This window comes from Aptenodytes patagonicus, chromosome 4 (assembly GCF_965638725.1).
Source record: "Aptenodytes patagonicus chromosome 4, bAptPat1.pri.cur, whole genome shotgun sequence".
Taxonomy (NCBI): domain Eukaryota; kingdom Metazoa; phylum Chordata; class Aves; order Sphenisciformes; family Spheniscidae; genus Aptenodytes; species Aptenodytes patagonicus.
The window spans coordinates 2675256-2687511 of NC_134952.1; the positions used below are offsets into that span (position 1 = coordinate 2675256).

The window sequence follows — 12256 nt, forward strand, 5'->3', positions numbered from 1 at the left end:
CCTCCCTCCAAAATCACAGGGCAGGAGACGGGAGCAGGCTGGGACCCCCAGCACCGCAAGCGTCGCCCCAAAATTGATGCCTGCCCTTACCCCTGCGTGCCTCAGTTTCCCCCGGACGGCGAAGCGATGCTCTCGGGTTCCTCCCCCTCCAACATCCCTCGCTGATGCCTGCGAAGCCCAGCACGGCGCTCGCTTTGCTTTTCAAAGCATTTTGATTTTGCCGGGGTGGATTGCAGCGGGACCACGGTTTCCTTTGGGACCCTCGAGCAGAGCAGCAGCCCCTTCCCCACTCGGGGTACCACCGTCCCCCCGCCTCGCTCCAACCGGGGCTGAGCCAGTCTGGGTCACTGATCCGGCAGAAAAGGGATGCTAACAAGGGTGAGAAAGCGAGGGGTGCTAATGAGGGTGGGAACAGCCACGCTCCAGACACCCCAAGTGATCCCCGGGCTGATTTTTATCGTTCTCTGCCTCAATTCCCCATCGTTGATGAAGATTCAGCCCAGGGTGGGCTGAAGGGTAGAAAAAAATCACCCCAGAGGCTGGACCACAGCTGGTGGCACACACCCCCACTCCCCCCATTGCCCACCCCCTCCCTCCCAGCACCCCCAAACGAGCCCCTCCTAATCGCCGCGAGCCAGCCCCAGCGCTCTGGGGGGAGCGGCGGCTGCTCGTTAGGTGCCTGATTCCCCTCTGCATATTAATTTCACGTTGCTAAGGTCGCCCTCGGCATTGCTGGAAAGGGGATCTGGGACCGGCTGGAATATTCACGGCTGGACAGTGCGGGGAGGGATTTTACACCGGTCGGGGCGGGGGGAATCACGGCCGTTTGCCTTGTACCGACGTTTCTGCCAGCCCATCGGTGACACGAGCATGCCGGGTCTCAGAGCGGGTGGGACTCGCTGGGTGCCGACAGGAGGGGCGATGCCAGCCCCAAAGGTGCATTTTCCTTTTCCTTCTCTCTCCCCCCTCTGCTGTTGGTTTCTCTGCCGCCTTGTTTCTTGGGCAAAAAGAGGTGGAAGAGGCGGGCGAGCCGCGGGTGGCAATGACGGGCCCCTTTGGGCCGGCTTGCGGCAGGGTCCTGCTCTACACGGTCCAGCGCTGCAGCCGAGCCCCTTGCTTTAGGTGCGTCTTTGCGCACCCCAGAGTTCTCCCCCAGCCCTGACCCCATCGCTTCCCTCCAGCATCCCCTCCCAGGCCAGCATCATTCAAACCGGCATCCCTCCCAAGCTGGCGTCCCTCCCCAGACCAGCAGCCTCCAAACCAGCAACCCTCCCCGAATGACTGAGCATCCCCTTCCCAAACCAGCATCACCCCCCCAGACCAGCGTCCCTCCCGAGCCAGCACCCCTCCCGAACCAGCACCCCTCCCAAACCAGCACCCCTCCCGAGCCAGCACCCCTCCCAAACCAGCACCCCTCCCGAGCCAGCACCCCTCCCGAACCAGCACCCCTCCCAAACCAGCACCCCTCCCGAGCCAGCACCCCTCCCGAACCAGCACCCCTCCCAAAACCCGCATCCCTCCCAAACCAGCACCTCTCCCCAAACCAGCAGCCTGCAAAACAGGATCCCTCCCCACACCGGCACCCTCCAAACCAACAACCTTCCCTTAACCAGCATCTTCTGACTGAGCAGCCCTCCCCAAACCCGCACCCTCCCCGGCCAGCACCCCTTCCCAGGAGCTGGCCGTCCCTGGGGTGGCCCCCCTGCCCCTCGGAGCAGCCACGTCTCGGGGGGGGGGTGTGTGTGTGTGTGTGGGGGGGGGGGAATTCACCAGCCCTGAGCGCTGCCGCTTGGCTCCTGCACTGAATCACCTCGATTACAGATTCGCTTGGATGCGATTTGGGGAAAAAAAAAAAAAAAAAAAAGACAGAGGAAAAAAAAAAACAAACTACCAAAAAAACAACCCAGCCCTCTTCTTCCTCCTCCTCCTCCCCTGGGAAGGGGCGACAGCGGCATAAATAGCGGCTGGCGCAGCACGGGGCCAGATGCAAAGCGAGCGACAGGGCGGCCAGCTTCCCCTGGCACGCGTGGCACGGCTGCGGGCACCCTCCATCATGGCAGAGCCTTCGCTGCCCCTCTCCTTCCTCTGCCTCCTCGCCTTGTCCTCCGCCTGCTACATCCAGAACTGCCCCCGGGGCGGCAAGCGGGCCCTGACCGACACAGCCCTCCGACAGGTACGGGATGGGATGGGGGTTTGGGGAGGGATGGACTGGGGGTTTTGGGGAGACATAGCGACTCAGTGGGGTGCAGAGGCTCCCCGTCACCTGCGGGCACCCTTGGCTGTGCCACGCTCCCCCGAGCAGCGCGGTGCACCCCATTTTTGGGAAGGCAGGGGGACATGCCCAAGGGCACCCGGTGGGGCAGTGGCGGAGGAATGAGTGACACATACCCCCCCACACACCCCAAAATGCTGTTGTCACCTCAAGGAGGGGACTGGGCTCGGCCACAGCTGAGCATCCCCATGGAGGGACAGGGCAACCCACGGAGCAGAGATGGGGGGGCAACGGGGAGCCCCCAAAGTGGGGCCAGCACCGCAGCACGAGGCCACGCTGCTGCTGGCGGGGACAAAGCAGGTCACCCTGTGCCAGCGTGGCACCTCCAGGGCTGGCGAAGCGGCGGGGGGCGGGGGGGGGCTATTTTCAAATACAGGGGAGTGTAAGCAGGGTGTACCCCCCCTTTTTTGGGGAGTATGGGGGACTCAAGAGGCTCCTTCCCCCAGTGCATGCCCTGCGGCCCCGGGAACAGAGGCAACTGCTTCGGCCCCGGCATCTGCTGCGGCACGGAGCTGGGCTGTTACCTGGGCACGGCCGAGACACGGCGCTGCGCCGAGGAAGACTACCTGCCTTCACCCTGCCAGGCCGGCGGGCAGCCCTGCGGCTCCGGCGGCCGCTGCGCCGCGCCCGGCATCTGCTGCACCGCTGGTAACATGGCGGGGGGGTGCTGGGGTCAGCGGGATGGGGGCCTGGAGAGGAGAGTTTGGGGTGTCTTGGGACCGTGGGGGGATGGCAATGGCGAGGGTCAGTCCTCCAGTTAGACCTCTCCTCCCAAAGGGGAAACCGAGGCACAGAGCAGCAGCAGCCTTGTCCCCATTTTGGGATAATTTTGGGATAGTCAGATTCAGACTAGATAGAAGGAAGAAATGTTTTACGCTGAGGGTGGTGAAGCACTGGCCCAGGTTGCCCAGAAAGGTGGTGGATGCCCCATCCCTGGAAACATTCCAGGTCAGGCTGGACGGGGCTCTGAGCAACCTGCTCTAGTTGCAGATGTCCCTGCCCACGGCAGGGGGGTTGGATGAGATGGCCTTTAGAGGTCCCTTCCAACCCAAACCATGCTGTGATAAGGATTGGGCTCGGAGCTCCTTCCCGAGCCGCCACCGTGAGATATTTCCCGGCCAGGCACACGCAACCTCCCCGATGTGCCGGAAAAAGCCCAGCCAGCCCCGCTCCCTGGTTAACGGGAGGGACAAAGCCGGAGCGTGAGCTGTGCGGGGCACCCCCGGCTGCCACCAACCTCTTCCCCACCCGAAAATAAAACACTCGTGGTCCTAAATATAACCCGTTCCCGACGCGATGGTTTGCTTTCTGTTGAAGAAACCTGTGCGATGGACGCCGGCTGCCTGGACGAGGGCAGCGACGGGGCTCAGGAGGCGGCGGAGAAGAACCTGACGGTGCTGGACGGCTCGGCTGGAGATCTGCTCCTCAAGCTGATGCACTTGGCGAACCGGCAGCAGCAGGGCAAGCACCCCCTCCTCTGAGCCGGGGCGCCGGGCGCCCTCCCCACCGTCACCGGTCCCCCCACCCCAGCCTTGTAAATATGAGACCCAATAAAAGTCCTCATGCACTGTGGTGGCTTCGTCCGGGGCGCTGGGGACGGGTCATGGGGGGCTCCGGGGGACCCGTCCGGGCCTCGGGGATGGCGAGGGGGGGCGTTGGAGGTTGTTGGGTCTTCATCCCCCCCCCCCCGCCTCCGAATCCCCACCCAGCCCCGTGCGGTTCGGCTCCCACCCGCAGCGGTTTTGCTGGGCTGGGTGCAGGATTCGGCCCCGTCCTTGCAGTGCTGAGGGAAAAAAGCCCAGGCAGAGCCGGCCTTCAGGATCCGGCCATCGAGTCTCACCCCGGGAGCCCCGGCGGCAGTACCCCTGGGTGCTGAGCCTCCCAGCACCCCCAGCCCCTGGAGATTGGGGCATGACGCCCCGGGGAGGTGCCACCCATCGTGTTACCTCTTGGCCAGGACCCCTCTTTGGGGCAGATTCGGGGCCCCGTTGCCTTCAGGAACCAGCAGGACAGGCGGCTTCAAGCCACATCTACTAAGAATGATAAAAAGTAAGGAAAACCACCCAAAAAAAACCCCAAGAGCGGAAAGGTTTGGGTTCCCAGCTTCACACAACCCCCCGGGGCTGGTCTCATCTTTCCCTACCATCACTCACCGAACTGGTCCCCACCAGACACCGACGGGCAGGATGACCCCCCCCCCAAAATTGGGGGTACCGTTACCCCAACCCTCTTCCCTACCCCCTCCCCAGGCCTCTTACCCCCGGCGGGGTCCTTGCTCCGGGCTCTCTCTGGGCTGGGATCTGGCCAGGGCGCGGGGGACAGCTCGTCCTTTATAATGTCCCCGCGGGAGGTGGCACCTCCGGGGAGGTGGAGCTCCTCCACGCCGGCGGGACCCATCCTGCCCACGTCAGCTCCCCGCACCTCGAAGGGGGTGCAGGATTAACCCAGCGCCTGGTCCCCGCAACGAGCATCTTATCCCAGCCCTGGGGAGGGGGGGGACCCGAAATCGCCCCGAAATCATTGGGAAAGTGGCAGCGCCGATGTGGACGGGCGACCCCGAGCTGGACGCCCGTGGGATGAAGAAACGGGGCTGTTAAGCCCAGCCCCGGCACTCAGCCTATCCTGGGATGCAGGATGCGAACCCCAACATCTCCTGCAGCACCGGGGACGTGTCACTGAGCGGGGACGATGCTCCAGGCCGACGGGAGTCTCGGCATCAGGGTCTCAAGGTCCCAAAACCCACCAGGAGCTGATAATTGGGGCCGGGGGGGGGGGCGGTTTCCACACTTGTCTCCCCAAGACGCATCCCACCCCTGCCCACGGGGGTCCGGGCACCCCCAGACCGGCCGTGGGGGCTCCTGGATGGTGGGTTCCCCCCCCCCCTCCCCATGCCGCAGCGGGACGGCAGCCGGGGTTGAGCCGCTGGGACATCACACGGCAGGTGCTGAGCCCCATTTCCAACCCATTAACGCGGACCCCAGCGCCTGGCTTGTCCCCGGGGACCGGGACTCGCCGGCTGCCCGACCCCGGGTGGGTGACGAGGACCCGGCTGCCCTCGCCGCCGGCCGCCGCCGCCACGCTAAGTGGCAGATTTCGAAGCAAGCCGGAGGGGACGACAAGAGGTCACGGCTCCGGGGCTCCGGGCTGCCTAATTCCCAATTAAGCAGGCGCGGGGAGGGAGCGGGCTAATGGTCTCGACAGATGCAAGATTTGTCCGCAGCAGAGGAATTTATTCGAGCAGGAAGCTCTTAATTGCGGTAACGAAGGCGAGGGGTCGGGGCGAGCAGAACCCTGCGTGACGGCACCAGCCTTCGGCCCCGTCCTCGGGGCCGTTTCTCCCAGGGGTCCTTCGCCTCCTGACGACGCGGTCCAGGGCATCGCGTTCGAGCCCCGGGCGCGGCTCCAGGGCAGAAGCAACCGGGGGGGATTTGGGTTTTCAAGCCTCGGCTGATGAGGTTTGGTGTTTTCGGGTCGCCTGGGTGCTGCCAGGTGAAAGCAGGCGGGGACGGGCTCGGTGTCACTGCCATCCCAGAGCGGGACGAGCCCGGCGTCGAGCTTCCCCCAAAGGCCAGGCAGAGATGGGTGGGAAGGACCAACACCATGTTTCCCACCCCGGATGTTCCCAGAGGGGGGGTACGGGTTTGGTCTCCCCCCACCAGAAGGGATTTGAAGCCAAGGGAAGCACAACGCCCCTCTCGCCCCGCTCCTGGGTGGATGCATCCCACCAGGCTACGGAGATGCCTTCCCCCATCCCTACCCCCGCCAGAGGGGTCCCGAAGGGGACGCGGAGCGACAAGCCCCAGCTCGGCAGCCCCAAGCGGTTGGGCAGGGAGGGGACCCGAGCCCCAAACAGCATCCGCAGCCTCCGCACATTTCCCCCCCGCCCCGCCGCGGTCGGAGTCATCACCAAGGAGAAGACCGACACTTTGGCCTTGACCTCACGTCCTCGACCTCCGGCTATTAGCAGAGCCCTTCGGTGTGGAAAGCAATGCTTTGTGGTTTTTAAGGGAAACGGGTGACGCCGGTGCCGGCATGGGTAAGTAGGAGCCGGCACTATATATACACGACCCTGCGCCGGGATGAGAAGCCGAAAAGCCTCCCGCCGCCGCAGCCATGCCCTGCAAGGCGCTCGCCCTCTGCCTCCTGGGGCTCCTGGCTCTCTCCTCCGCCTGCTACATCCAGAACTGCCCCATCGGGGGCAAACGCGCCATCCTGGACATGGACATCAGGAAGGTACGTCCCGGCGGGCTGGGAGACCTCCTAACCCCCTCCTTTCCTTCTCCCAACCCTCCCCAAGCCTTTCCGGGGCTCCGGCGGGGAAGATGCCGGCAGGACGGAGGAAAGGACCAGGGGAAAGGCTCGACCCCGGTGCACTGACCCCAGGTGCTTTCCCAAATAACCCTCCTCCGCCTTTCTCCCCCCCCCTTTCCCCGAGCAGTGCATGCCCTGCGGTCCCAGGAACAAGGGCCACTGCTTCGGTCCCAACATCTGCTGCGGAGAAGAGCTGGGTTGTTACATCGGCACCTCCGAAACCCTGCGGTGCCGGGAAGAAAACTTCTTGCCGACACCCTGCGAGTCGGGACGCAAACCCTGCGGCGGCAGCGGAGGGAGCTGCGCGGCCCCCGGCATCTGCTGCAGCAGCGGTGAGGGCAGCGCCGGGTCCGCGTCCCTTCCGGGGACTCTCGTCACGGGGGTCCCCACAGACGAGGGGTTACGAGATAAAAGCGGGCGAGGGGACGTCCCCCAAAGGATCACCTTTGTCCCGTCCATCCCTCCATCCATCGCCCCGACAGCCAGGGCCACCCCGCTCAGGGCAGACTTGATCCCGACCCCAGGGAAGGCGACGGCAGACCGTGAGGTTTCGGGGAAGGGGGAGAGCAGGCAGCAACCAAATTTAGGGGGCTGAGGAAGCGGCAGGAGTCCCGCGGCGCACGGCAGCCCATGCCCCCTCCCGCTCTCATTACGGTTTTCCAAAAATCCCAGCCTCCTCCCTAAGTGGGACGCTACCAGAGCTCCTGCCACGAATCCTGGGGAGCCACAGGGCACGAAGCCAACGCATCTTGCTCGATGTTATTAAAAACCAGTGCCGGGGGGGTGCGGGGGGGTCCCAAGGGCTGGTTCGCGCCGTCTCATTTCGTGCGGTGCTCTCCCCTTTCTCTCCCCACGCAGAGGCCTGCGTGGTCGACTCATCCTGCGACCAAGAAATGCTGATTGCATAGACCACCCGGGAGAGAAGAACCCGCGGGACCCCTTATCTGTCGAGCCGTGCCAGCCCCGCATCAGGCCGAGAACAGACGAGCCAAGGTCCGCGACTCAGATTTAAGCGATGATCTTAACTTGAAATAAAACTTGTACAGAAAAATAAAAAAAATTATATAAAAATAAAAGCCTGTGTTTTTCGTGCGCTTGCCTGCTTCAGGTGCAGACTCAAGAGGGCTGGCTGGAGAGAAAAGGCCATTTTTAGGAAAGTGTAGATAAAAAGCAAGGATTTAAGGTCGATTCTCACAGCTGGCGTTTCATCCGAGCGAGGGAGGGCGGAGGGACCCGCGCTCAGGCCGCCCTGGGCTCCGGCTGAACCGCGGCGAACGCCAGGCTGGTATCGGGCAGCCCAAACCCAGCAGTTTTGGGGCCAAAGCTGAGAGGGCGGCTCGCTCCACAAGACCGCAGTGAGCCAGAACCGCCGAAGAGGACCCAGAGCAATCGCAGCATCATCTACAGCTTAAGCCCCAGGTGACGAGTAAAATAAGGCTGAAGGCGGGGGCGGGGGGGGGGAGAGAAAAGGGGACACACAAAAGCCAGTACCGCTCAGACGTCCTCTGCACCGTTTTCTCATTTAGCCGCACCAACAGATGCGCAAAGGAGGGTTTAAAGGATGAGCAGGAACGACAGGTCCTTCCACCACAGCAGAAGACAGAGAAACAGTTAATTCTTTCCCCCAACGTCAACAAGCCGGGGGTCAGCGTTTCCTACGGAGCCCTTCAGACCTCGTTTTCTTTCAAAAGCATCTAGAGGGGGTCGACACGCAACCGGTGCCGCGGCTACGCCGGGGAGCTCAGAGCCAGGATCTGCCTCGGGACCGTTCCTGCTCTACCTCCCCCCCCCGCCCCCGGCCCCGCTCGCCTCCGCCACACGCTTCGTGCGAAAGCGGGAGGGATCCAAAGACGCGGGAGGTGGAATCGCGGCGAGTCAGAGCGACAGGCCCACGAACGCCAGCAGCTTCGCAGGCAGCTTCTCCGCCCCCTCGCAGGGCTGAGACAGACCGCTGGTGCCTCTGCTGCTTGTTGCAAGCCCAAATTTCTCCCTCGCCCTCCTTCCTGCACCCTTCAGAAGAACCACAGCCAGACCCGCAGGCTTTCTCCAACAATTCTGCCGTTGATTTCTACATGAAAATGAAGAAACCGGCTCGTAAGCGGAGCCTCCGGACGGAAACCAGGCCCGCGCCCCCCGTCCCAGGCGGGGGCCGCTAAGACAACACCGTCCGTTTGACGATCCGCCCGTCCTTGTCGATGGCGAAGTTGTAGTTGCGAGGGTTGTCCAGGCACTCCTCAATCCGCGCGTCCAGGTTCTCGGGGGTGATGAACGTTTTGGCTTCCTCCTGAACGAAGGACAGGGACCGGCTCTTAACGCACGTCAGCCGACGGCTCACTACGGGCAGCGCACGAGCTGCTGGTGCCTGCAGAGCTCGCGGATCTCCCGAGACCCCGAGGTGCCACCGGCATCGCCGGGATCTTGGCAGGAGCCGAGCCCAGAACGAGGAAACCTTTATCCTCCCACTCAGGATTATTCCACCCTCTGTTTTCAGAGCTCTCACTCAACCTCTATCCCTTCCACACGCTGTCAACACGCCTGGAAGGCGCCGACACTTGTGTTCCCAGCTACCAACAGAAAAATCGCTGGAAAATAAGCCTACGCCTTCCCCATCGCTCCCACGGGCTGCCATCAAATCCCTCAGGGGGACTGCCGGCAGCGTTCTCCCCAGCAGGCACCAGCTGCTCTTACCTGCAGCTGCAGAACCTCCCTCTCCTTCTCCTTCAGGAAAGCCTCCATTATCCTGGCCCTGTTCTCCGCAGCCTGGAGCTTCTGCCTCTTCTGTTCTTCCTCTTCCTTCCTAATTCTTTCCTCTCTGCCACACGGAAAGGGAAAAAAAACAACCAAACAAACAAAAAACCGAAACAGCAAGGCTTTGCTGGGTGCTCAGGCGCTGCAGGGCGGCACTTCGGTGAGGCGCACTAATCCCCCGGGATGCAAAGCCCGCAACTTTGAGCGCAGCCAGAACGAACGGGAAGGAGCAGAGCGGCCGCGCCGGGGAAGAGAGCCCCTGCGTCCCCGGTGTGGGGACGAAGAGAATTTCCCTCCTCCCGCCAGAGATAAATTCACGCAAAACCTTAACGCAAAAGCTTTCAAACAGACGGGCACCCACAGGCGTGGCGTGGAGCCGAGACCCAGCGGGGTCTGGCTCCGTTTGGGAGCTCCAAGTCGGAGCACGTCATTCTTCCGGCAGGACCCGGATGCGGAAGCTCGAGCGCTTCGCGAGGGGCCGAGGGACAGCCAGCGGGGGACGGGACAGACGGGCTTGTCCCTTTTAACCTTCTCCCGCTTTCCGAGATTCAGCAGATGCTGATTTTCTCGGAAGCAGCGACACGCTTCCCGGGGCCTGACCAGAGAACAGCTCCCTGGGAGCAGCGCGGGAGGGAACGCGGAGAAGTCTAGCAGAGCAACTCATCCTCCCGATGACAGCCGCCTCCGCAGGAGAGCGGGAGGTCGTCCAGAGCTCCGTAACTTACCCCTCAGCAGCGAGAGGCGCTGGAAACGTGACCGCCGCGCAGGCAGATTTATTTTTAAAAAGGTCAAAATTTAGGTCAAGCGTCTCTGCAAAAATTTAGCCTGACTCTAACCGACCCAGGCGCCGAATTTAGTTCTGCACGAGCAAAAGTCAAAGCCGCAAAGGGAAGCGGCCCCCCCCGGCTTCGCGCGGGGCCGGGCTGACCTGCGTGCCCGCTGCCGGGCGTTCTCCGCCTCGTTCCAGGCCATCAGGCGCCGGTGTTCCTCCGACAGCTCCCCCGAGTCCTCCCGGGACAGCAGCGCCTCCCGCTTCTTCTGCAGCACCTCGGCCTTGAACTCGGCCCTGCCGGGAGCGGAGGGGAGGGGAGGTCGCTGAGCTCCTGCCCGGGACTGGGCGCCCAGGGGGTTCTCCCAAACCGGCCCCGTAGCAGAGCCAGCCCCGCCACCCCGACCCTCCCCTGCCCCACAGCCGCCCCAGCCCTGGCCCTTCCCTACCCCACACTAACCCGGGGTCTAGCTGCCCCTGGTCCAAAGTGGCCCCAGACCCCCCCCAACCCTCCCCTGCCCCGCAGCGGCCCCCCAGCCAGCCCCCTGCCCCACAGCCAGCCCTCTCCCTCACAGCAGCCCCACATCCAGCCCCCCAACCCGCCCCCCAGCCGCCCCAAACGGCCACAAGCCCAACCCTCCCCTGCCCTACAGCAACCCCACAGCCCCATACCCAGCCCCCTGCCCCACAGCAGTCCCACAGCCAGCTCCCTGCCCCACAGCCAGCCCCCCAATCCTCCCCTGCCCCGCAGCAACCCCACAGCCCCATACCCAGCCCCCTGCCACACAGCAGCCCCCCAACCCTCCCCTGCCCCACAGCAACCCCACAGCCCCATACCCAGCCCCCTGCCCCACAGCAGCCCCACAGCCAGCCCCCCAACCCTCCTCTGCCCCACAGCAGCCCCACAGCCAGCCCCCTGCCCCACAGCCAGCCCCCAACCCTCCCCTGCCCCACAGCGGCCCCAGGCCCGGCCTCGTACCCTTCCCTCCGCCCACGCCACCCCACAGCCCCCAGCCCCCGGGCGGGTACCGGAGGGCGCCGAGGACCAGCCGGTGCTGCCGGTACCGCTCGGTGACCACCAGCAGCTCCTCGGGGTCGACGGGCGGCGGCACCTTCAGCCGCGACGCCTTGGACTTGGCGGGGGGGTCGTGCCGCGTCTTGCGGCCCCGCGCCGGGACCAGCCGCAGCCCCCAGGCGGGGCCGGGGCCGGGGCCGGGGCCGGGTCCCGGTGGGGCGGCGGGGCCCAGCGCGGCCCCCAGGGCCGGTCCCGGGCGGCAGCGCCTCAGCGCCGGCAGCATGGCGGGGCGGCCGGCGGGACCGGACGTGACGTTCCCGAACCGCCCCCCCCGCCCGCGAGGCACCATGGGAAGAAGGCGCGCGGGAGCGGGGCCTGACGGGAAATGTAGTGCGGGGGCGCCCGCCCCCCCCCCCCCGAGGGACACGGACACCCCCCGCGGGACACCGCACCTCCCGCGGGACACAGGCACCCCCCGCGGGACACGGACACCCGCGGAACACGAACCCCGCGGGATACGGCCCCCCCCCCCCCTTCCCCGCGGGACACAGACACCCGTGGGACACGGACCCCGCGGGACACGGACACCCCCCGCGGGACACGAACCCCGCGGGACACGGCACCCCCCACGGGACACGGACACCGGCGGGACACGAACCCTGCGGGACACGGACACCCGCGGGACACGGCACCCCCCGCGGGACACAGACACCCCCCGCGGGACACGAACCCCGCGGGACACGGACACCCGCGGGACACCGCACCCCCCGCGGGACACAGACACCCCCCGCGGGACACGAACCCCGCGGCACATGAACCCCGCGGAACACGGCACCCCACGGGACACGACCCCCCCTCACGGGACACAGCCCTACGGGGTACGGCACCTCCCGGGACACGGCACCCCCCCACGGGACACGACAGAGCCCCCCAAGATACACATCCCCCCCCCTCCCACCGTCGGACACCCCCCCCCCCCCGAGACACAGCCCCCCACGGCACACAGCCCCCGCCCCCCCCCGCGCGGGACACAGCCCCCCACGGACACTTGCCTCCCCCACGGGACACACACCCCCCCCCCCCAGCACACCTCCACGCGGGACACCCTCCGCGGGACGCCCCCGGCAGCCGCCACCACTCA

The 12256-nt window shown here is 65.3% G+C and overlaps 3 protein-coding genes across 3 annotated transcripts; 2 read left to right on the forward strand and 1 right to left on the reverse strand.

Annotated features, from left to right (window-relative positions):
* Positions 1–1926: 1926 nt before the first annotated feature.
* Positions 1927–3844, forward strand: LOC143159206 (vasotocin-neurophysin VT). Its single transcript, XM_076335667.1, has 3 exons — positions 1927–2173; positions 2719–2920; positions 3590–3844. The coding sequence occupies exons 1-3, from the start codon at positions 1985–1987 to the stop codon at positions 3751–3753; spliced, it is 555 nt and encodes a 184-aa protein (XP_076191782.1). The 5' UTR covers positions 1927–1984; the 3' UTR covers positions 3754–3844.
* A 2512-nt stretch (positions 3845–6356) lies between these two features.
* On the forward strand, positions 6357–7491 carry LOC143159939 (neurophysin 1). Its single transcript, XM_076337515.1, has 3 exons — positions 6357–6505; positions 6711–6915; positions 7442–7491. Exons 1-3 carry the CDS (start codon positions 6386–6388, stop codon positions 7489–7491), a joined length of 375 nt encoding a protein of 124 aa, XP_076193630.1. The 5' UTR covers positions 6357–6385.
* A 1132-nt stretch (positions 7492–8623) lies between these two features.
* On the reverse strand, positions 8624–11398 carry MRPS26 (mitochondrial ribosomal protein S26). The gene is made up of 4 exons (XM_076335666.1): positions 11130–11398; positions 10260–10397; positions 9272–9395; positions 8624–8867 (listed from the first exon to the last, which is right to left on the reverse strand). Exons 1-4 carry the CDS (start codon positions 11396–11398, stop codon positions 8736–8738), a joined length of 663 nt encoding a protein of 220 aa, XP_076191781.1. The 3' UTR covers positions 8624–8735.
* Positions 11399–12256: the final 858 nt, after the last annotated feature.